This window comes from Cibotium barometz, chromosome 38 (genome assembly GCF_041138505.1).
Source record: "Cibotium barometz isolate CiBa-2024 chromosome 38, ASM4113850v1, whole genome shotgun sequence".
Taxonomy (NCBI): Eukaryota; Viridiplantae; Streptophyta; class Polypodiopsida; order Cyatheales; family Cibotiaceae; genus Cibotium; species Cibotium barometz.
Genome location: NC_141083.1, coordinates 18,072,417 through 18,097,425, shown reverse-complemented (window position 1 = coordinate 18,097,425; position 25,009 = coordinate 18,072,417). Strand labels below are relative to the sequence as shown.

The window sequence follows — 25,009 nt, the reverse complement described above, 5'->3', positions numbered from 1 at the left end:
AAGTAATAATACTATAGCTAATTCGTTCAAGGTAAGCATATGTAAGAACAACATTTTATGTTATACAAAGTTGGAAAAAAAAAACACATTCGCTACACTTTCAACACTATGTTCCCTTATGTTTATAAATTTATGGAAAGACTCGTACCAACTCTACAGCATGGTCTGTTTTTTTTCTCTCGAGCATGTTTTTTTTTTCACACATTAGAGAGCAAAACATGTTGATAATAGTTGATATAGATTGATGAGGTCTTGATCTATACATAACCATCCTTACCAGAATCCTCAGATCTTCTGACTAGTACAAATTTAATCAATTTATCAATTCCTTAAATTAATTCAAGGGATTGCAGTAGCACTTATGAAATAAACATTTCACTGCATAATAATGTGTCCCCATTATCTAAAAGTGTAAAGAGCAGTGACGAGCGTTCTCACAAAAGACTAGGCATAAGAAAAGGTGATATGCTATCATCATCGCCATTTTTCTCTGAGTTGTCGCTGAAGGTCTCGCGTCGGAGCAGAACAATGCGCATGGTTTGCTGCTTAACAGCGACTCGATCTTCGTCTAATCATTGCCATTCTTTCATCTGATCATTATCTCCGTTTTCTGATTTCTCTGTGACAGTACAGAACAGTCGCTTTTCTCAGAACAGAACCATGTCCACTATTTTTTTCCTGCAGCTAAGCTCTGCGCTCGCTATTGAAAAAAAAAAAACTTCGTTTCTTGTGTGTTTTCTGCAGGCCGGCCGCGACTCCGGCGCTGTGCCTCCTGATTTCACCAAATCTACGGATCAGCACGCCTTATGAGCTGGTAATTATATTTAACGTTTAAACAAAGGTGCTTGGTTTCGTTTAGGTTAAGCTGGAATTCGATAACACACAAAAACTTGCCCTGTGTTAATCTAGGCTTGGAAAGCTGCAAGAATCTCTAGTGCAATCTGCACTTCTAGAAGATTGTAACGGAGATTGTATGCAAGCTTTGTGATTGCTCCATGACTCCAATGGGAAAGCTTCATGATTATATTTGCGGTTTTCATCTCTTTAGTATAAGCTTTACGATAAACCTTCTCCCTGTATACAAAGCAGAAAAGACTGCTGAATAGATGCTGTATTCTGTAAAGAAGGCGCTTTCTTTTCGTCTTTAATTCCATCTATTTTCTACAAGCTTTACGATTGTTCGCCATGCAGAAGATTCTATGTCTCTGAGTAACGAGCGTGATTGTTGGAGGTTTTTTTTCGCAGATTCGGCGCAACGTGTGAAGAAACAATCGGAGGTATGTCGAAGTCCAAGTGGCTAGGCCCCCCCATTCATCAGATTGAGGGGTGCAACCTCTACAGAAGCTGTGAGATCGAATCGGGAGTGCTTGTTTCAGTAGGTAGATACGGCTTTCTTCTTCTGATCAGGAGCTTATTTGAATAGGTAGCTATGGCTTTCTTCTTCTTGCTCGGAATGGCAGATCTTCTCTTTCATTTCGAAGCAAATAACCACGTTTTCGACTGAGCTTGTTCTCGGTGCAAAAAATAGCGCTAAGCTGCAGAAATGCCCGATTTCTGAGCTTGCTTAGAAATGATTTGATGCAAAAGTCAACGGTTTGTCAGCTTGGTAAAACATTGTTTTTCAACGTATAAAACACCTTTATATTCTTCCACGCGGAATGGATAATTTCTTAGAGGAGAGATGAATGCTTCGATGCGACGGGAAGATTTCTCGATGCCAAAGACCACGATTTCTGAGACTGGCCATGATTATTGCATGCTGAAACGGGTATTTGAAGTAGTTTAGTGAGGGTTGTTTCTGTGCAAATGCTTCTTCGTTTCTGCAGGGGATTTCATTTACCTTATGCCAGGGGAACCCTCCCTCGAAATGTTCATAGCAAGAATTGAAAGTCTGTTCGATGCTGAGGATGCAAATAAGTGCGTTCAAGTCCGCTGGTATGCTTTTTACCCTCAATCAAATCAGTCAAGAAAATCCAGCATACTGTGATTAGCTGCAAACGATCAGCTCAGAAAACCACACAATACAGTTATTAAACTGCTTTGCCCTTCTTTGAGCTATCACAGGTTTTATAGGCCTACAGATGTTCAACACGATCCGCCATCTGTTCCAAGTGAGAATGAAATTTACCGTATCCTTCATCTCCAAGATAGGAAAGCTAGCGATCTTGAATATTCAGCTTTGCAAATATCGATAGAAAAGCTTCCACTGAGTCCTTTCTTTCAAGCTAAACCCTTGACACAGAATGACCAAGATACAAACTATTTCGACTGTCAGCTCGTACAATCTGTAGTGGGACGCTGTCAAGTTGTTCCGTATACAGAGTGCTGTGACAAACTGAAGAACAGGCAAGCCCATTGATCCTTCGTTTTTCGTGTATTGCTGCTGCGCTCTGTTTCATGTATTGCTGACGGTCTCTGTTTCATGGTTTAACAATAGTCCTCTGCTTCACAAACTTCTAGGAAGCTCACTACCAGTCTTTTTATGGATTTTTGGGAAGTTTACTGCAGAAATTAGTGCTCTTGCCTAATCTCTGTTTTAATATTTTGTGCGACTAATAGTGCTAGCTTGAACCCTGTTTCATCAAGTTTACAGGTTACAGTCACGTATCTTTTTCTTCTCCATAATTTCTAGCCTGGCTACTCGCAGGTTTACAAGAGGAAACAGTGCAGAAGTCCATGTCTGTAAATACTCATATTCTACAGAGACTGGTGTATTCACAGATGTACTACCAGACGATTTCGGTGAGCATTTCCAACCAGCAAACAGTATGCAAGGAAAAATTGAAGTATCTTAGGACAGTTACTTTAATTTCTCCGCCACATCCAAATCTTCTCGTGTATAAAAAGATCCAAAGAACTTGCTCGTTTCATGCAGACAATCCATATCTTCTGATAAACAACGACGAGCTTGGGGACCTGACGCATGAAGATGCTACTGTTAACGCAAGAGAGCTTGCCCATGTAATCAATTGGCTCCCAACATTAAAGGAGAGATCAAGGTCGAGGTCGTTTGCAAATTACAAGGTGTTTATACTGACTTTTCCCCCTTCCACTGCAGATGCTTCTGAAGATTGAAAGGGGCATGCCGCAGGAGACAGCAACTGCACACTGGCCAGCTAAACGATTGGTAACGTGAAAAGTTTGTCAAGTTCTATGCCGCATGAGCACACTAATAATACCTTCATAAATGCATCGTGGTTCACAACTGAAGATGTAATTGGGAAGGAAATTCACTGTAGGAGGCACTGCTCTATGTCGAGTAGCCTCATACATTCGATTTCACAATAATCACATTCCTAATAGATAAATACTCTCCTTGAAACAGTTTTGATGTGATGGAATGTGTAGGCCTGGATGCTCAAAGTGCAAGCTGCGATATATTTAAAAGACGTAAAGGAAGCCTTGATAGAACTGCAGAACGGATACCAAATCTTCACAGATCAGAGCAGTTGGAGGAAGAACATGTATGCTGCCAGTTCAAGCAAAATGGTGAGTTTATTTATTTGAGGCTAAATCAAATGCCTCAAGTTGAGTAAATGTTGAATTGCATATAACCATTTAATATATTTCCAATGTTCCCAGCTTCTGCAGTACATTAAAAGCTTCGAGCATAAGGCACAAATGAAAACAAACACCATCTTCAACAATGCAAGATTCAATGCTTCTCATCACAAAAAACTAAAGAGGAAAAGGACACCCCTTCTTGTAAAACTGACATCCTCAAAAAGGCAAGCATTGGAAGGTAACGTGTTCTGGCTGGATTCTTCTAGTACACACAAAGGTTTCCTGCTTGTTTTTCCAGCTTCTCTGAACTTGCATTGCAAGTAACACATTTAGGTAAGCTTTGCAGGGACATTTACAACCGGAAGCGCTTATGAAATTGACCAGAAAAAGTTACCGCCTGATGCACCTCCTCATTTGAGGAATCTTCGTGCTGCCGTGGTAAGAACTACAGAGATCTAAAATAGGGCACCATCGTTTTGCCCCTCAAACTGCTAGCTTCCTTGCTATAGATGTTACAAGCATTTTCCACTGTCAATAATTTTATATGCTCTAGTAGAAAGTGATCTCGCTTGGCATGTCTTCTTGCCTTTGGTCTCGCTTGGCATGTCTTCTTGCCTTTGGTGAAATTCACTTACATCTGCATCAAAGAATACCATTCCTTGGAAGACAAGTACGTATTGCAGCATCTCATTGCCTTCATCTAAACCATTGCAGTGTCTTGGAACCTGCAGGTTCTTAATACAACAAAAGGATTTGTCACCATCTCGTTTCCAAGCATTGCATCCTTAACAAAATATTTCAGAGAGTCAAACAAAACGTGCACAGAAGCAGTCTCTCAGGAAAGAGTGATAACAAGATGCCTTTTTAGTCAGCTTACCACAACTGCTGGCACAAGGCCCAGATTGGATGAGGAGTTCACCATGACACAGAAAACGGCTGAGAAGGTCCTGAAACGCCTTATTTCTTCTACAGATTATCTCGACCAGGGCCATCTTGAAACATTCTGGCTATTCTCAAATCTGAAAAAGGAGACAAAAAGCCAATGTACTGCCATCAGTGAGAAAGGAAAAACAGATACGAGCAAGGATGAGAATTGTTGTAATGATAAGCAGAGCATTTCCTCATTTTTGGACCAAGCTACCATCAAGGAAAATGGGCACTCTGTAAAGAACTGTCCTGTAGTACTTAATGTCTACATTCACAAGAAATTCAGGGGGAGGAAAACACAGGAAATCTCACTGGAAAGTAATAAGAAAGCCTCAGAAGACGAGTCCTCAAGTCAAAGTAAGCACGATGACAATGTGCAAGAAAGGAATGAGCCTGCCACTTTGCATGACACTGATACTTTGGATGAGGTCCCCTCAAGGTCTGCACTTCGCACCAAACCTAGCAGTGCTTTAACAGTGGAACAAGCGCAAAAATCACAAATTCGGGAATCTTCAGAAGTAAACCAAGGCATGGTTAGATGGGGAGTCCGAAAGAAAGTTACTTCTCAATACAGGTGCCGAGGAAACAGTCTAGGTGGTGTTGATCTTGGAGGCAAAGAGTACTATGTAAAGAAAGTACACAACCAGAATCAGCACAGATTTGCAAATTTGCGTTTTTTTAGGCCCAATACAAACAAGCATATTGCAGTAAGACAAATATCAACAGACATTGGAAAAGGAAGGATGCTCACAGTTCCAAAAGAGATGCAAGGGAGGTGGTCTAGTGAAAGGTTCCATCCAAATCCCCGCTTTAAAATCGTTTCACTCTCATAACAGAATACAAGACCAAAGGCAGAACAAAAAGTAATGCTGCTACACTTCTGACTGTTTTGTTGCAGATATAAAGCTGCTCAGCTCAAGCTTATAGAAATAATGCATGAGAAAGGTGCAGTTCCTGGAAAGCCCCTTTTGAGGCCTACACTCCGTGAAGAGGCTAGAAAGCATATTGGTGATACAGGACTGCTCGATCATCTTCTAAAGCATATGACAGACACGGTAATCAGTAATGGTGAACGTTTTCGCCGTCGCCACAACTCAGAAGGTGCAATGGAATACTGGCTAGAGGATGCTGGTCTGATGGAGGTAAGAAAACAAGCAGGAGTTGAACCGTATTGGATACCCCCTCCTGGGTGGAAAACTGGAGATGCCATAACCGACAACCACCTAAATGGAGGGACATCTCCATCTCAGCTGAAAGAACTGAAGAATTTGAAAGAAGATGTAGATAAGCTTAAGAGGTAACTGCCTAAAATCTGTCAACTTTTTATTATGCTGTCAGCAGCATTTGTAAGTTTCACTGCGCAGTAATTGTATATGCCTACAACTCGTTAGAATATTCGCAGTTTATGTCCAAATTAATCTATTCATATATACCTGGAAAACAGAAACGTTTCATTGATACCTCGCTTTGTCATTATCCAGTCAACTGCAATCTCTGTGTATGCATTTGGAAGCCAGTCTTTTAGAATTCAAAAGCACATCAGTCTTCACCCATAAAGCTGGTTTCTTGCCCTGCGAGAAATTTGAGGAAAGTATCACAAAGCAAGCACAGGTATGATTTCGCAGCAAAAATAGAAAGGTACAAGGTGTGAGCAGAAAAAGTCTTCTTTCTCGGTATTGAACATCTTCAGCATATTTACTCAAACAAGGGCTTTGGTTTCCAGGAAATGAAGGATGAATTACTTAAACTCAGAGAAGTTATTGAGAGTCATAAAGATTGTTCACAGAGATCAAGCGTAGAACAGCTCCTGATAGAAGAAAGAGTATGATTTCTTATCCAGTCTTCTTGCAAAACTTGCTAGAAGTTAATCAGTGATGTTTCTTGCCAACATACTTTCTTGTTGACAGACTAATGATTCATGAATATTCTGATACTCAAGTGCAAGTACCAAAACTTTAATGCCACTGCTACCCTTGATTTCCACCATGCACACTTCAACATCACAAAAAAAGTAGCAGCTTAATCAACATCTTCTCTCATGATTGTGAGTTCGAAGATGTAGTTTTATTCATGTCTTGTGCATGCGACCTCATGGGGATCTTCCATGTGTAGTTGTGATTGTCTGGAGGTCTGATACACATTGCCCCTTACCCTTCAACTCCTACCATGGCTGCAAAGATGTATTGTGGTGTTGTACAACTCCATACCGTTGTGATTGTTTGGAGGTCTGAATCAGATACACATTGCCCCTCACCCTTCAACATCTACCATGGCTAGGGTCAACTTCTACCATGGCTGTAAAGATGTATTTGTTAGAAGTCATCTCCTGTCTATACATATACACCAGGGCCTCTGTTGTGTGTGTGCCCGCCGGTATAGGTGTTTTCTCATTTTTCCCCACTCTCCATATTTTTCCCCATTTTTCCCCTATTTTTACCAGGTGTGGGAGGCAGTTCTGTGGCTCCTGGCTGTTCCAGACACTGGCCGACTGCTGATCAAGGTGTCCCGGATGCTGGTCGACTGTGTACAGCTGGCCGACTAGTGGATATAGCTGGTCGTGGACATTTAGGTCCAGTCGGCTGCCTTTTCTACAGGCCGACTGAATGTTTGGGGCCATATAAAATGGGCCCATGGCCCCCACACCATTGTGTCTTGTATTCGGGATCTTCTTCGTGTATATAGAGCAGAGTTATACGCCTCTCTCTCTCTCTCTCTCCCTCTCTCTCTCTCTCTCTCGTGATGTTTTTCTGCATTGCATTTGCTCGTGTCCCCAGATTTGGTCATCATCTCCGCTGTGCACTCTGACATGGTATCAGAGCACTAGGCTCGTGATAGTTCTTGGGATTTGTGTTAGCAAGAGGGGGACTGTTGTGTTGCTGATTGGTGGACTGTTAGGGACTGTTCAGGAAGAGGAGAAGCAAGAGGACGGCATGCTGATTTGCTGGACAGCCACTTGCAGGTGTAAGTTCTTCTTTGTTCCCATCCACCCACCCTTTTTAAGATTACATCCCCGCAATGGCAGATTTGTTAGAGATGGCCGAGAGGCATGTGAAGATCCCTACACTCCCCACGTTCCCAGTGGACCGTCAGTTGGACGGGAACAACTACGGCATATGGAAGGTTATGATGGAATCTGTTCTGGAGTCTTATGACCTTGTTGATTTCATCGTTGTTGGTGTTCCACGGCCGGAAGTAGAGGAAGGGGAGTTACCGCTGATTCATAAGGACCGGGAGGCACAGGCAGAGTTGTGGGATCATGTCAACGCCAGGATCCGTTCATTTATCTTCCTCAACTGCACACCGCAAGTAATCAATCATGTAAAGCATATGACGCTGGCCAAAGGTAAATGGCAGCATTTGGCTTCTCTTTACAACAGGGTATCACCCATGAAGAGGATTTCCTTGAAAGTATAGATGCGGGTTATGAGCCCTGCAAAGTCGTTGACGATGCGGGAGCATATTAACAAGCTGCAGGCTCTTCAGCAGGAAGTTCTCTAGGCTAGGAAGGAGATATCGTCAGAGGACATGGCCATAACGTTGCCGTCGCATTTGCCCTCTCAGTACACAGCATTTTACTCGTCTTTGATTACCAGTGGCAAGCTCAGCACCATCACGTGGGAGAAGCTTGTGCCCATGGTCTTGGACCACGAGGAACGATTCACGAACCCTCCATAGGACGGAGGTTCGGAGGCTTAACTAGCCAACGGTCGAAAGGCCGTAACTCGAGCAAAGGTAAGGCTTCATCAGAGAAGTCTTCTAAGAAGAAGTCCGACGCTGACCGCGAGAAACTAAAGGCAGAGAGGACCTGTAATGATTGTGACGAGAAAGGCCACTATTGGAGGCAGTGTCCCAAGCGGAAGACCGAGAAGGGTGAAAATTTCTCAACAACAATCATGAAGACTCCGGCTTTTGTGCACTTGGAGGTGATGGACACCGATGTTTCATTTTCTTCAAGCAAGGAGGAGGTTGGAGGATTCTCCACAACGGATACTCAAGAGTGGATTCTAGATAGTGGTGCTTCCAAGCACATGACTCCTTACGTTCAGATTTACAGGATCTCTACAGGTATTCTCGTCACATTCTTACTGGGGATACATCCACTATCCCAGTTCACAGTGAGGACAGGTTGGAGATAGTTCCCGATGGCAGAGGAGAGAAGCATTCCTCCCAGGTGTTGTATGTTCCGTCACTTGGTTTTCATCTGCTGTCAGTGCATCAGGTTTGCAAGACTGGCGTACGGGTGGAGTTTGTAAGCATTTTGTTTCTCTCCAAGACAAGGCAACAGGCGAGGTAGTGTGGGAAGACAAAGTGAAGAATGGAGTTTACAAGCTTTCAGCACTCTCTCTCCCAGGTCCTCAGGTTTGTGATGAGTGGTAGTCTGGTAATGGCCACTTAAGTATGGATAGGTTGCAGGTGCAGGCTTTCCGGGACCAAATGGTGGATAGCTTGCCAGTTGATGGCAGCAGTTGGCAGGAACTTTCCAATACTGATGTTGGTGGTTCTTGTGTTCGTCAGTCAAAGGAAACCGAACAAGTAACTTATGCTCTGATGTCTCGTAGTATTCGAGACAAAGAAACTCATGTAGATGAGGATGTTCTTTCCACAGGGCCCTCTCGGAAAGCCAAGCAGGTGGCAGTTGATTACTTGCAGAAGGAGGTGGATTCTCCAGGCTTTGTGGTTCCGGATTCAGAGGGGGTGGTTGATAGATTTCAGAAAGGCCTTGCGTGGTCTTCAGCACGTTTCCAGTATTTGGCTTTCCACTATAATAGGTGTTGATCTTTGTGAGCAGCGTGATGCCCCTTTGACTCGGAAGCAGAATGGTTCATTGATGTGGTTGATGGATACCAGAATGGACGGGAGCTTCCTGATGAGGCTGTTGAGCTCATGGTTGCAGATGACTCTTTGGGAGGCAGGATTGCGTATCTTGTGGTTTCTGCAGCATGCGAAGGATCTTGGTCTCTTTTACACAGGAGGGGGATTGATGGATGGAGTCTGACTCCACGGATGGAGTGGCTCAGTTTGGGGAGGAGATTCAGACACGAGGAGTTCTACTTCAGGCCTAGGAGCAGTTTTATGGAGCAGTAAGAGGCAATCATCTATTGCCTTGTTGTCGACGGAGGCAGAGTACCGGGCTGCTTGTGATGCTGCTTGTGAGGTGGTGAGGTTACAGAGGTTGCATGGCAGGATTGGAGGAACCCATGGTCATCCAGAGGCACTTTGTTCGTGAACAGATCGTTGCTGATGACATCTTGCTAGAGTTATGTTCGACGGAGGACAATACAACGGACCTCTTCACGAAGTCGCTATCTCAAGATTTGCTCAAGCGCGGCACCCCAGCTCCCTATGGTTGGTTTCACAGCAAGGAGCTGAGAGGGGGTGTTAGAAGTCATCTCCTGTCTATACATACACACCAGGGCCTCTGTTGTGGGTGTGCCCGTCCGTATTAGGTGTTTTCTCATTTTTCCCCACTCTCCATATTTTTTCCCTATTTTTACCAGGTGTGGGAGGCAGTTCTGTGGCTCCTGGCTGATCCAAACACTGGCCGACTGCTGGTCGGGGTGTCCTAGATGCTGGCCGACTGCTCCTTCTGGTCCCTAACCTCTCATGTATGCTGGCCGGCTATGTACAGTTGGCCGACTGGTGGATATAGCTGGTCGTGGACATTTAGGTCCAGTCGGCTACCTTTTCTACAGGCCGATTGCATGTTTGGGGCCATATAAAATGGCCCCATGGCCCCCACACCATTGTGTCTTGTATTCGGGATCTTCTTTGTGTATATAGAGCAGAGTTATATGCCTCTCTCTCTCTCTCTCTCTCTCTCTCTCTCTCTCTCTCTCTCGTGCTGTTTTTCTGCATTGCGTTTGCTCTTGTGTTCCTAGATTTGGTCATCATCTCCGCTGCGCATTCTGACAGTATTGTGGTGTTGTACTCTTAGACATCATCTCCTTGTTGCTAGCTTCCTGTGTGGTGTCCTATTTTAGCCTTTAGGGCTGACCATGTTAGCTAGAGGGGCTGATCACCCCACATATTTTTCCCATATTTTATCCCCACTTTATGGAGTCTTGGGCACTTTTTCCCTAGTCGTACGTTGGTAGGCTGCCTACATCTAGGCATATATATAGCCAGCCATACTCTCACTCTTTTTCATTGCTTAGCATTGTTTGCTGCAGTCCCTCACATACAAGGCTTTCTCCCCTCTTGCTCGGGACATGTATTCTTGGATGATGATATTGAGAGCAGGTCCATTCCTGTGTTTCCTCTCCATCTCTCTCTCACTCTCTCTCTTGTGTTTCCACTTTCCCTTCTTCCGCTGTGCATTCTATCATGGTATCAGAGCACCGGTGATATACAGTGTTGGATGCTCCCTCCTCTCCCTTCTCAAGTGGTCAAATCTGCGTTTTTTTTTCTTTTCTTAGCATTGCTGCTGGTCGGCTAGTTTCTTCCCGGCTCTTCTTCTCAGCAGCCCGCGGTCTTCCTTCATCGGTTTCACCTCTGAGAACCCACTTCAAACCTATTTTCTGCACTGTTTTCAAGGCAAGAGCACCTGGTGTGCTGCATTTTTTCTACATGTGTTTTCCACAGCAGTTCTCAGCATCTACCCCCCCTTGTAGTGTGAGCCGCCTATTCTGTGCAGGACAGCAGCAGCATATGTGCTGTGTTTTTTTCTCTTACAGGTTTTTTAATGTTGTTTGCTGATCTGATTCTTGGTGGTACCTATCTCTTCCGCGTTTTCCAAAAATCTGTCCTATCTACTGCCCCGAATACCTCTGCGTTTTCAGATTTGTAGCCATGGTTGCCGCGTTTTTTTAGACTGATTTCTACTAGTAGCTCTACCTTCACTTGGGCTTTGTCCGTTGGACCCAAAGGTGTCTTCTCTTCAGTGTTTTTCCTCATAGGAGGTGTGGAAGCTGGTTGACCTGAATTTTCAGGTTTGCAGCCCTCTGGTTGGCTACGTTTTCTTCTCCAGTGGACACAGATCACTTGCAAAGGGGGTTTTGTTTGGATTGTGGCTTTGGAGGCAGTTTGGTACTTGAGGAGGACACTGAATTTCTGATTTCAATCAGCATTTTGCTAATTTTGGAGCATCTATACTTGTGTTTTGTTCCTGACCTACACGGATTCCTGGTTTCTTCATGTTCCTTGCCTTCTGTTGGCGGTGGAGTGCTATTTTTTTGCTGGACAACAGTGTTTTTGGCTATGTTTTGCTTCCCAAAGGAATTTTCTACACTTAAGAGGGGGCCCATCTCCAACTACTTCACTTGAGGATCAGTTTCGGGAGCTGTTTTGTATCTGTGGAGACTTTCTTTTGTGACAGGAGTTTACAGATTTTGGAGGAGAGTAGTTCTTTCTTGACGAGAGCAGTGATCCTTTCAGAGATCCTGAGCATAGTTTATTTTGTCCGAGCCTGTGTTCTTTGCAGTGTTTGCAGAGAAAGGAGGGTGTTTTGCCTTTTAGGTGTGATCCTTTCACATGGATCACTTGTTTGTTTACTGATTCTTGGGATCTGATTCTACTTATTGAAGAGTCTTCTGCTATCACTGATGCTCTTGAGAACTTTGTTACCACTGCAATTTATATTCTTGCTTCCCTTCCTCATTGTGAGGAGTCTACCTCTGCCTCTCTTTGTGATGCTTCTGAGGATTCTCCTCCCCCTGCCAATTCTGCATTGGGTTTGATGCGGTGTGCGTGTTTGTTGTTTTGGAGGGTGGACTTTTGGACCCGGTGGGATGCTTTGGATCTGTGGTTGCTAACCGTGCCTGGGGCATAGTGGTACTTCCAAAGTTTTTTGGATTTGGATCAGAATCAGGTTGGGCTTGTACCAATCTGACGACATTTTTTATTACAGGGGGATGCGGAGTCCTTTCATCTAGCGATGCCCACCTCAGTGGAGTGTGCTTATGTACAACATTGGGCAACTCATGGTACGGAGTTTGACAGATGGACCCTATCTTTTCTACAGTCTTTACATCTTGTGATGCCAACCTTTTCATAGGATGCTTTTGTACAGCATTTGGCTACTCTTGGTACAGAGTTGGAACAAATTGACTCTTTCTTTTGAGGGTTCCAGTGCAGAGCAGTTTACTTCTCCCAGGATTGATTATCTACAGGATCTGATCTTGGTTGGTTTTGAGGTTTTCCATACCTTCTTTAGGCTAGAAACACGACATTCGACTTCGGAGAGTGTTCTTACACTTGGGTTTGGAACCATTATTTGGAGCAGCACGTCACAGTCTACATGGTTGTTTTCTTCCAGAGGAGCGTCGTACCTAGCAACTTGTTCTGTTGCTTTTATAGCTAGGTTGCTAAGGAGATTGTTGTGGAGCTTTCCTGGTACCTTTTTCTACAGTCTTTCATCTTTGATCGAGGACAATGTCTCTCGCTTCTTGGAGTTCACTCAACATTCGATGCTGAGAGGGGGTGTTAGACATCATCTCCTTGTTGTTGGCTTCCTGTGTGGTGTCCTATTTTAGCCTTTACGGGCTGACCATGTCAGCTAGAGGGACTGGTCACCCCTCACATATTTTTCCATATTTTAACCCCACTTTAGGGAGTCTTGGGCACTTTTTCCCTACATCTGGGCATATATATAGCTTGGCATATCCTCACTCTTTTTCATTGTTTGCTGCAATCCCTCACATATAAGGCTCTCTCTCCCAGGATGTGTATTCTTGGATGATGATATTAAGAGCAGGTCCATTCGTGTTTTTCCTCTCCATCTCTCTCACTCACTCTCTCTCCTTTGTTTCCATTTTCCCTTCTTCCACTGTGCATTCTATTAGTACAACTCCATAGTGCATAGGGTTGAAACATAAATATTAACTGATTCTGAAAACGAGAGAGAACTTTTTGGCAACCTTTACTAGCATCATTCACAAGCTGTGCAATGTTAGATCCCTGTACAACAGGCCAGAAATAGGCACCACTAGCTTGAGGTCTACAATGTCTCTGGCCAACCCACATGACTCTTCAAAAAATGTATATGGCCGATACAGGTCTAGGCGAGAGTCATTAGAAAAGATTTCCATGAAAAATTCTATATGAAGCCCTTAACCACCTTAAGCACCCAGGTACCATCTTAGAACCTGAAATGCTGTGAGTATCAACCTTTGTTTGTCGGGTTTATGGGAAACTCGGAAAGGTAATCAAGCTTGCTAACATAGTGTTTGAGAATGTATATTCCACGGCAGCAGGTAACAGGACCAAAATTTCTTTGAGGGAGCATCCTGCTTTGTTGAACATCAACAAAATAATCACATGCTAGGAGGGGGGAACTTCTTTCCACCTCCTAGAAGCAAGGCTCCTCCCACTTCAGGCACACGTTCTCCTTACAAGTTTTTCATCTTTATTACATGTGTTATTTCAATTCATGTTGTTTATCTTTTATATCTTGCTTACAGCTTACATCCTTGGACCGCTGAGCTTGTCAATTTGATACCTCCGGTTGGTTGAGGCTGCATGATTAGCAGGCGGAGGGGGTGGTGGATTAACAAGAAGCGAGACTTCCAGGACCATCGCAAGCACCACCAATGCTAGCCATGGGAGGAAGAAATATATATTTTGCTACTCTTTTTTTTTCGGAAAAAAGATCCTTCAATTAGTTAAAGAAAAAACAGCCGCAAAGGCTAAGTACAACCACGAAGGGCTAGATACAAACTCACCTCATATAAGGGCGGGAAACAAATGATCAAAGGGGAAGAGATGCTTCTCCACCAACTGGCCGCTGTGTGAGGAGAAGGCTATCTCATACAAGGGGAGGGGGGGAGAACAACCATACAGGTGGTCTGTAATGCCAAATGGGGTCACCGCCTCTATTTGTGAGGAAAGGGCCAAGCCTCCAAAGTCTCAAGAAGGCTTCCCGTCGCTTCCGCATGCAGTCAAAACCTCCCTACAACTTCCCCCACTGACCGCGGAGGGTGTGAATGATATCGAGCCATATGCTCTTGATGGTCTCAGCCGACGGAGTGTGGGTGCCCTCGATGGCCCCTCACTGCATCTAGCACACCAAATGTGCCTGACTGCTATGCTACTGCAAATCTCCCATCTCTGGCATGAACCTGGTCGCCAATCACCTATCGATAGGGTTGTGACTAGTACTGCTGTAATACGATGGTGGGAGACCTGAAGGGCTAGTCCTCCCCCATCCTCCTCATAAGTCCTAACCACTCTAGCCTCGGTGGACCAAGCGACAGTATCCCAAGTGATGATCCGATCGATGCCCTGTCCATAGCGAAGATGCGAAGAATCCGTTGCCAAATCTGATGAGCCTTCGGGCAATCCCAAAGGCAATGTCGCTGAGACTCCTAGGGGTGGCCGTACCTCGGGCAAGCTGCTGACTAACCTTCGACTGCCAACCAAGTACCGACCGCCAAACTCCTGTGTGCCCTCAGCCAAAGAAAGAGAGTGATCTTCCTCGGCCGATAGCTGTCCCAAAGCCTCTTCCAAGAATCTGCAAGGAAGCGCTATGATAGGCCGTGAGACTGCCAATGTGCGGCTGCTAATGGTCTGCCATCTATCTCAGGCATCTGGATCCTGCGGCCAAGCTGCGTTGTACATACAAAGAAGGGGGCATCCAAAGTCTCCTCCCGATCTGCGGGATCATGCAAGTCCACTCTATTTTGCTACTCTATCTTACCTTCATAAGAATCTTAAAGATAAATTTTGGAGATAAAGCTATGTATATCCAAGTGTAAATCACATAGTTCTTCTCTTTGGCCAATAAGTTTATTGTTAGATGCTTATTGCAACTTATTTTTCCTTCATCCATCTTAGTATGAGAAATATGTATTTTATTTTTTTGTATAATTTCCATGAAATACATATTGATGGAAAGACTTTCTGATATTTCAGTTTATGTAGGTGAATAGTATGAATTTTAAAGTTGGAAAGAAATTCTGAAATGTATTTTTAAGAGAGACTTTGCTTAGAAGGGCATAGGAAAAAAAGGTGCATAAAGAAAAAGCAGTGCTCTTCGCAACAAAAACAACAGCCCCACCTCTTCTTCTGATGTTGAAAATGATGTTCCACCTGCTGTACCATGCTTGATCGAAGACCTGCAGGTTTTATAATGAAGTGGTTTGTAGTGGCAAAACATAAATTATCTTTGCATGCTATCGATAAAACACGAGTCCTTACCTTGACTAAATGTCCTTGATTTGGCAGCAGACAGAGAGCCAACAAGAAAGGAGCACACCATTGGAGAAACCGGTGAACGAGTGGAGCAATAGTCCTACAGGAGTGTAAGTTTCTTTTCAGAAAAAGGACATTAGATTAGCATAGTTGCTTTGACTTCTTCCTGTAAATATACCCGTGTATGTTAAAAGCATGCACACAAGTTGATGTTACCTGAACTCTAATAATTGTCATGTATTTTGCACGCTACAGTGCTCGCTGCGGTGCATATGATCTCTTAGAAAAGAACCATAATGATGTCAGGACACATACTGAGGTAATACTGGTTGAATTGGCTAATGTTTCTAGCACACAAAACGCTGAACACCCGGGAAGGACAACATTTTGTTGAACGCACTAGCATGATTTTGGCCTTGTTTCTTCATTCTTTTTACAAAAAGCTGAACACGGTAATGCAGGAAGCAGCTTCCAGCTACAGGGCCCTTCCAGCTGAATTGAATTCCATAGAGACGCCACACACTTCGATTCAGAAAGATGTTGCAGCCACACAGGTTTGTCTCAGCCAAAGACAAGGCATAATTTGAAAAGTGTTCATTTGCCGGCTGTCTAAGGATAAATGATGGTGATGATGAACAGGTGCTTGAAAAAACATATTTTTCAACCAATCAAAATAAGGAAGACTCTTAAATCTTTTTGTTACCGTGATCTCTATTGTATGCCAGTTTTTTTTTTCCGAGAAAAAGATCCTTCAATTAGTTAAAGAAAAACAGCCACAAAGGGCTAAATACAAACTCGCCTCATTTAAGGGCGGGAATCAAATGATCATAAGGGGAAGAGATGCTTCTCCTCCGGCTGGCCGCTCGGTAAGGAGAAGGCTATCTCATAAGGAAGAGGGGGGGGGGGGGGGGGGGGGGGAGGAGGGGGAGAACACCAACACACTGACACAGATGCCAAATAGGGTCACCACCTCTATCTGTGAGAAAAGGGCCAAGCCTCCAAAGTCTCAAGAAATCTTCCCGCCGCTTCCGCATGCAGTCAAAACCTCCCTGTAACTTCCCCCACTCATTGTGGAGGGTGTGAATGATATCAAGCCATATGCTCTTGATGGTCTCCACCGGCGGAGTGTGGGTACCCTTGATGGCCTCGCTGCATCTAGCAAGCCAAATGTGCCAGGCCGCTATGCTACTGCAAATCTTCCATCTTTGGCATGAGCTTGGCTGCCAGTAGCATGTAGGTGGGGCTGTGACTGGTACTGCTGCAATATGATGGTGAGAGACCTAAAGGCCTAGCCCTCCCCCATCCTCCTCATAAGCCCTGACAACTCCAGCCTCTGTGGCCCAAGCGACGGTGCCCCATGTGGTAATCTGGGTCAGTGCCCTGTCCATAGCGAACATGCGGAGAATCTGCTGCCAAATCTGATGAGCCTTCGGGCAATCCCAAAGGCAATGTCTCTGAGTCTCCTCGGGGTGGGGGTCGGGGTGGGGGTGGCCGCACCGCGGACAAGCCGCTGGTCGACCGCCAACTGCCAACCAAGTACCGACTACCAAACTCCTATGTGCCATCAACCAAAGAAAGAGGGTGATCTTTCTTGGCCAAAAGTTGTCCCACAGTCTCTTCCAGAAATCTGAAAGGAAGCGTTGTGAGAGGCCCTAAGACTGCCAATGTGGTGCCGCTACCTCTATGCCATCTATCTCAGGCATCTGGATCCTGTGGCCTAGCCGCGCAACGTATGCAAAGAAGGGGGCATCCAGAGTCTCCTCCCGATACACTGGATCATGCCAAGTCCACTCTCTTGAGTCCCACTGAAGACGCATGAGAGGTCGACACTCCAATACCCTAGCCACCTTGGCCGGTGCTAGATCAATATGCCATTCTCGTACCCGAAAACCAATCACCCTCACCCTCTGCAAGGTGCAACCACTAAAATCCTCCAAGGAAAGCTCAGATCTCTCTAGTCTGCCATGGAATCCAATAGAGAAAGTGAGCAAACTACTATTCTCATCTGCTCCATGGACCGCCACGAGGATATCATGACTCGTAAACACACCTAGCCACACTGGGGGAGTCGGGTCTTGGGAAGTCAGCCACTCTCGAGGGATAGCCGAGTCAATGTCGATGCTGAGCCTATCTCTACCCAGGATCCCTGTCAAGCCTCTTTGGGGTAACTACTTGTGGGCGATCCAATCTCCAAGAGACCTGGTTGGTCCCATGCTCAAGGCGCCCCTAGAAACATGCAATCGGGCCCATAGCATGTGGTCACTTGGTAAACGGATAAAGGGGTTGCAGACCAAAGGCTGCCGAAGCCGCTCCTTTGAGGCAACTGGAGCTATCTATATGAGGGCTCGATCCAAAGCACGAAGTAGACTGGCTACAAATTTGTTCTCAAAAGCCAGGCTAAACCCACGGGCTCGCATCTCTGTGAGATCCAGCTGGTACTCTGCGGCCAAGGGCTCCAAAGACTCAGAGTGCGGTCTGAAATCAAGGCCAATAGGAAATCCTTCCACGGCTCACCTTTAACAATCAGCTTGCCCCGCTGGACACAACTCTGGATAGCAGGGTCGATGAGGCCTAGCCCCCCTCTGCGACGTGGCTGAATAATCTCTCCATGCCACCTTGGCCCTGGCTGGCCTCCCATCACTTCCGACCAATAAGAAGTTCCAGATCAATCCTTGTACTTGGCCAATACATGCCCAAGAAAAGGCCTAGCACAAAGTGATGTACCACATGGTGGCAAGAAGTACCTGGTTCGCCACCACAACCCTCCCTGCTAGGGAGAGCCTCATCGAGCTCCAATACAAAAGCTTCTCCGAATACTCAGAAGAAGTGACACAAGCTGGTGCTCGGGAGAGAGATAAATACCAACCTGGCAACCAGGATAACGAACTAGAGTGCCCCTCGGGATCCACTACAAATCCTCAACTAGTCACCAAGACGGAGCGAGTGCTAAGTCTACCCAAAAACCAGACGACTTGTGCCAGTTGATCTATGCTCCTGATGCAAGGCAGAAAATCTCGATTGCCTCCGCAACTCTCTGTAGAGTCCCTACATCTCTTGCAAGGAAAGCTGCTATGTCGTCTGCAAACTCCGAGTCCAGCAGCTCCTTCAACATGCGGAAAGGAAGACGCAATCCCTGAAGCCCGGTCTCTTGGGCGGAGAGAAAACTACTCATGGCCTCAGCGACGAATAGGAAGAGGTAAGGTGCCAAAGGACAACCAAGTCTAACCAAGCGGGAGAAGGGAATTTGTCATCACGGGCTCCCTGCATGAGAATCTAGCTGTGTGACGCTGAGTAAAGTCCTTAGACTCCACGAATGCACTCCATGGGGAATCCCATCCGTCTCATTGTGTCCTTCAAAAAGCTCCAATCCACCCTATCATAAGCTTTCTCAAAGTCTAGGAGTAGCACAATGAGATCCTGCTGCCGCATGTTGGCCGAAGCCGTCGCCTCCCAAAAGGTAAAGATGTTGTCCAGAATGCTCCAATCCTAAACAAACCCGGTCTGAGTGTCGTGGATCAAGTCTGGGAGAAAAGGTTGAAGTCTCCTGCTGATGGCCTTGGCCAAGATCTTATAGGCTGTCCCTAGAAGAGTGATGGGTCTCCACTGCCGGATCTCCAATCTGTCACTGGGATCGAAAAAAGTCCATGGCAATGGCTCACCTGGGGGGAGGGGGGGGGGAAGAGGGGGGAGGGGGGAGGGGGGAGGGGGATCTGAAACAATAGCTCCATCCTGGCCACGCAACCTGCAAATACTGTCTCTCCTCCTATGAGGGCCGGCTATCTCAAAGAAATCCCTTGCGACTCTGTCGCCTACTTGAGTCCAGAAAGAGATCCTGGAATGATACCTGTACTCCACCCTCCTCTCCTCTATGGATCTAATCTCCGTGCAAGCAGCGGCGAGCTGACTCTCGATCCACTGGCTATCCGGGGACCTCTCCTGAAGCCACTCTAAAGAGGCATGACTACTCCTCAAACTTCTCTCCTACTCTCGGAAACCCTCTAATCGGCTGTCGACTACCTCCTGCAAGAAACTGCTCCTCTCCCCTAAGCCCTCATCCAATGTGTACACAAGAGAGCCTGAAAGAAAATCCAATCCCGCCCATATCTGCTCTATCTTGTTGCATATCTCGAGGTCCTGAATGAGGCTATCCGGAACCCTCGAGCTCACATGCATGTCGTCTGAGAGGGTACACTACTAAGAAACCCTATGTATCATGTGCGTTCAAAGGGTATTTAGAAAACCCCTTACCTGTGAATTTTTTATGAATAAAATGACCCCTTTTTCTTTATGGACTTGTGGGGTTTTTTCAAAATCAATTTAAAAAACCATTTCTATAAATTTGCCTTCAAATTTTGATTTTAAAAACCCCTTCATTTAAGCTCACGTGCTATACTTACATATTTTGAGGTGAACTCTCCGAGCTTATCGTGTCTCCACAGGTCCTATAAGGATAAAATAACCGGGGCGTGATCAAAAAATGAAGTACCTACCAAAATACCAATCGTACCCCCTCGACTGCAAGCCCACTCATCAACATAAAACCTATCTCGTCTAGAGAGGTTGGGGCTGGTGCTACTCCTATTCGATCTCGAGAAGCAATGGCTCCCAAGGCTATGCCCAAACTCTGGAAGATGCCCAGGGTCCTGTCCCTGACTTAGACTACAAGAATCATCTCCAAGCTGAATACTCTACTCCTGAAACTGTGGCCATGCCACCTCCAAGTCTGTCCTCTACTACCTCTATCATGTTAAAGTCACCGCCCAAGCACCAAAAGTCAACATGAGGGAAGGCTTGCCAGATTGAGCTCCAAAAGAGGGCTCTACTTGCAACAACATTCGGAGCATAAATGTTGAGGAAGCCAACGCTATCCTCTCCAATAGTAATGGTAATCCACTATGCATGCCCCGAAACAATGACTCCTAAACCAGTCACTAACGACAACAACTACTCACTGACAGATATACACACCCCTCCCTGCATCCCAGGGGGGCCGAAGGATGGGGACCAAAAAGAATCTTCCCGCATCTGTGGGTGCGCCCCTCTAAGAGATGATACTCTTGGAGAAAAAGAATGTCTATGGGTCCCCCCACCATGGTCCTCTAAAGCTCGCCTCATAGGACGCCTCATCTATGAAAGCACTGAGGCCCCTAAACCCTGAATGTTCCATGAAACAATCCGCAAATCAATCTGTGTGATGCGACAGCGAAACTGCCCTCCACTCAAAGAGTCTTTGGCGAGGGTTTAGATAGGACATAATCACAATCCGAACGGGTTCGAAGGCGCGCCAAGTGGGCACTAATCTTGTCCTCCATGTGACGCCACTCTGTACGAGCACGTGCATATGCATACTCCAGACTCCATCGATCACAGTGGAGGTACGGGGGAAGAGGTAGTGCAGCAGAAGTATGCATAAACACAAAGAGCAGCACCTCCAAACTGGAGACTACCATCTCCTCGCCCTGGCCTCGATGGGCTGAACCTCCAAGGTCAATCCTAGCCACAGGCCAAAAATGGGAGAGAATGTCGGTGATGCGAAGATCATCGAGATGGTGGGAGAGCTCGACTGCCTGACCCTGGATGGCAGCTGCCACCAACTCAGGATCCCACTCTGTCCTCGGGGTTGCACTGAAGGGAAAAGAGAAGATCATCGCACCGTTATCTCACGTAGAGGGCTACCTCCGCTCCGGGTCATGGGCTGTTGGGGGGCGACGAGAGTGCTCTGAAGAGGCAGATGGAGGAGGGAGGGAGGGCTCGAATGATAAAGGCAGGGCGGAGTGAACTGCGGCGGGTATAGTTAGTGTCAAGGCTAGGGGAGGAGGAGGTGGAGGAGGTGGGGGAGGCAGCGAGGGAGGGCGGAGAGACCAGGGAGGGGTGCTGCTGTGAGAGATCCACCGGAGAGAAATGTTGTGGGGAGGGGCCGCCAAGTGCTAGAGAGGCCGGCCGGCCTCTCAGAACACTGGGGGTTGGGGGGGATCTCAACGAGGGATTGGCCGCTATACTGGTGGGGCAGGAGGGGCCCGCTCTAGGATGGGAGAGGGCACATCACCAACGGGAAAATGCTAGTACAAACTCCAGCGAGGCCACAGATGCAAAGGGATGGAATCCCAGCTACCCTAGCGAGGGTTGAGGCAACGATGGGAGGAGACTCCCATCACTCTCCCGATGGCACCACCAATCACCGGGAGAAGAGGAAGGCACTCCTTAAATCATTCCTACAAATATGTATGCCGGTTTTATAACTAAAATGTATGAAAAATCATTCCTAAAAATAAGGGTTACTTAAAATCTCATGCAACTTTTTTAATTCTGGCCGGTAGAAATACACTAGAATGCTGTTTTTTTCAAGCGTTGGATAGATCTACGCAGGTTGAGTTTGTCGTATCCGCCCCGCATGGACTCCAACATGCTGGCACACATTTAATGGCCAGCAGGACCTGAAAGCAAGACAAAATAAAAATAATACTTTAAAATGAAGGCTTAGGCTTTAGCACACAAAAAAAGTGCTTGGGCCTGAGGCAAGGAGTCGTGAATTTGAGTCCCAGCAGGCAGTGTTGAAATTTGCAGCTTCCAACAGGCATCATTTCCCTCCAAAGCTTCACAAGAAGCCTGAGGCAAGGAGTCGTCAATTTGAGTCCCAGCAGGTAGTGCTGAAATTTGCAGCTTTCAATAGGTAGTGCTGAAATTCGCAGCTTTCAACGGGCTCATTTCCCTCCAAAGCTTCACAAGAAGTCTACCTGTAAACTTTAGTTCTAAAGAAGACTACCCCAGTGAACTTTTATGAGTAATGGGTTTCAAATGAAGGCCAATGTACCTTGCAGGCCTTCAATTTTTAAAATTTTGAAGTCCAAGGCAGGGATGCAAATTTCAAGCTTGCCAACAGGTGCACAGTAGTGTCCCGTGTGAGACTTAACAAGTTTATAACAGTACTGTCCCAAGTTTCTTTAGCATTGAATGCTGATTTTTTATTGGTGAGTCATCTTCCCTACTTCACTAGCATTGCTGAAACCGGGCAAACTTATGTAGTGCAAAAGCCACTATCCAATCAAATCGTAGCATTAGTGATATTTTTCTTTTTTCCACTGGTACGTTAGTCTACTATTTGCTCATCTTTTGCACTATATGCTCTATATGCTCTCCGTTGCTGCAAGCCGAAAAGGCCTCTGGGTATGATACACAGGCCGCCATTCAAATACGACATGGTCACCCTACCTAGATCCATCCTCAACCTCGTTGGTTAAAAACATATCGTTCGTTCAATGTGTTATACAATCTGAATGAGTTATTTCCCCTAGTTCTTAGAATAAGATGCTTCGCTTTCCCTTAAGCTCTACGAGTTATATTTCCTTACTTCTTGCAGGAAGATGCTTCTCTTTCCTTAAGCTCCATGGATGTTCTGCAAGATAATGCTGCACAGTCAGTGCTTCCCATGGAAGACAAAGTCATGAAGGAAAAGGCCTGCAGAGAGAAGACATATGATCAGGTGGCGGACATGGACACAGAGAATGCACGACGCAAAGGTGAAAGCAACAGTGCTGGTGACATTACCATTTTCTGCAAGGCAGCTCAACGTTCTCTGAAAGCGAGCCCGGGCAAACCACGCACGCCTTACAGAAGAGCTCAGGGAAACACAGTGGAGAAGAAGAGCTCTCGTTCTATTGCGGGGAAGGGAGCGGACAAGGAGAATCTGTTCCTGGTGGAGCAGCAGCGTGTGGAATGTGGGTTCAAGGCCAGCAAACCTCAAAAGGCCTTTCTCGGGTGGAAGGCGGCAGAGGGGTTTCAGCAAGAGCCACACGACGTTCTCTCCGCAAGATCTGCAAACTTCACATGCTGCTCGGTAAAGAACAACAGTTGTGGCGATGTCACATCCCCCAGGAGAACCCTTCCGGGCAAGCTTAGGCTCCCTCTGCAAAAAACGGGGCCGTCCCCTTGACAGGCACAAGGCACAGCTGCTGTTTCGCAGAGACTGAAACCGAGTTTTTGCAGATGTTCATGATGTTGAGTCATAACTAGCTTCTCTGTATTAATTCTTACTCTTTCTGTCCTAATCTGCTTTGTCCCTCTCTTCTACTTAACTGGCTTCTGGAATCATTGCTAATAGCTATCCTTTGAAATGGCGTAAGTAAAGGCTGGGTGACTAACATCCCCTGTGAATTAAATCTTTTTAAATAGGAATTTCATTGGTAAGCCCGTAGAGCACCTCAAGTTTCAAATACATGTTTGAAAAGTGAGATGAAAAAATCTATCCAGCTATATATATATATATACACGGGAATTTCATTGGTAAGCCCGTAGAGCACCTCAAGTTTCAAATACATGTTTGAAAAGTGAGATGAAAAAATCTATCCAGCTATATATATATATATATATATATATATATTATATATCTATCTATCTATCTATCTATCTATCTATCTATAAAGGATTAAGGGAGAGTGGGGGCCTATTTCAAAATGGCCACTCTTCCTTCAAGCGTGAGGAGGAGCCAAATCTCACATCTTCCAAAGCAATTTTGAATTTGAATCTAAGAAGATCTCATCTCACATCTTTCAATGAAATATTTGTATACATGCTTACATACCTATAGATACACACACTTATATATATTATGTATGTATGTGTATCTATAGGTATGTAAGCATGTACATATAAATAGTGTACATGTGTGTGTGTGTGTGTGAGAGAGAGAGAGAGAGAGAGAGAGAGAGATTACATGAAAGATGCATTTATTTGAGAGTGAGTACACCTCACCACTCATCCCTACTATTAAAATTTAATCTAAAATTTAATTAATTAAAATTATATATATGTGTAAATCTATTTAAATGTGTGTGTGTGTGTGTGTGAGAGAGAGAGAGAGAGTTTCTATGTGAGAGAGAGTGCGTGAAGAGAGAGAGTGTGTGTGTGTGTGTGTGCATGAGAGTTTCTATGTGAGAGAGTGTGCGTGAAGAGAGAGAGAGAGAGAGTGTGTGTGTGTGTGTGTGAGAGAGAGAGAGAGAGAGGCTGAGAATTTCTATGTAAGAGATAGTTTGTGTGGGAGAAGATAGTGTGTGTTTTCATTAGTGTATGTGCGGTGTGTACATGTGTGTGTGTGTGTGAGAGAGAGAGAGAGAGAGACGACAGATAATTTCTACGGAAGAGATAGTTTGTGTGGGAGGAAGAGTGTGCGTTTAGATTAGTGTATGTGCGGTGTGTATATGTGTGTGTGTGTGTGTGTGTGTGTGTGTGTGTGAGAGAGAGAGAGAGAGAGAGAGAGAGTATATGCATGCATGTGTGTACATCTGCATCTATGTGTAGAATGTGCTTGAGAGAGAGTGAGATGGGACAGACCTAGAGAGAGAGAGAGAGAGATGTAATGAGGGAGGGTGAAAAGAGAGAAAGAGAGAATAAAAAGTATCTTTTAATAAAATATAAATTAAATAGAAAACATATATGTATATGTGTGTATGTGTGT

General features: G+C 45.4%; 1 protein-coding gene and 1 long non-coding RNA gene across 4 annotated transcripts; one reads left to right on the top strand and one right to left on the bottom strand.

The window, feature by feature from the left end:
- The first annotated feature begins 471 nt into the window (after nt 1-471).
- Nucleotides 472-23,617, top strand: LOC147616408 (uncharacterized). 2 transcript variants are annotated; one of them, XM_086777478.1, is made up of 20 exons: nt 472-537; nt 745-814; nt 1,246-1,379; nt 1,827-1,935; nt 2,065-2,129; nt 2,253-2,346; nt 2,648-2,742; nt 2,876-2,961; nt 3,059-3,127; nt 3,349-3,489; nt 3,583-3,742; nt 3,851-3,942; nt 4,236-5,221; nt 5,330-5,728; nt 5,913-6,042; nt 6,155-6,253; nt 15,592-15,668; nt 15,814-15,877; nt 16,020-16,112; nt 22,916-23,617. In XM_086777478.1, exons 3-20 carry the CDS (start codon nt 1,280-1,282, stop codon nt 23,486-23,488), a joined length of 3,432 nt encoding a protein of 1,143 aa, XP_086633604.1. In that variant the 5' UTR covers nt 472-537; nt 745-814; nt 1,246-1,279; the 3' UTR covers nt 23,489-23,617. The 2 variants fall into 2 exon arrangements, with proteins under 2 accessions (XP_086633604.1, XP_086633605.1); XM_086777479.1 differs by lacking the exon at nt 472-537 and having other exon boundaries at nt 707-814; nt 15,595-15,668.
- LOC147616409 (uncharacterized) lies at nt 3,686-23,241 on the bottom strand. 2 transcript variants are annotated; one of them, XR_015262493.1, is made up of 7 exons: nt 23,104-23,241; nt 22,907-23,013; nt 15,565-15,724; nt 15,425-15,482; nt 5,893-6,002; nt 4,382-4,523; nt 3,686-4,238 (listed from the first exon to the last, which is right to left on the bottom strand). It is a non-coding gene; the product is annotated as an uncharacterized LOC147616409 (long non-coding RNA). The 2 variants fall into 2 exon arrangements; XR_015262492.1 differs by lacking the exons at nt 5,893-6,002; nt 15,425-15,482; nt 15,565-15,724; nt 22,907-23,013; nt 23,104-23,241 and having other exon boundaries at nt 3,686-4,229; nt 4,382-4,519.
- Nucleotides 23,618-25,009: the final 1,392 nt, after the last annotated feature.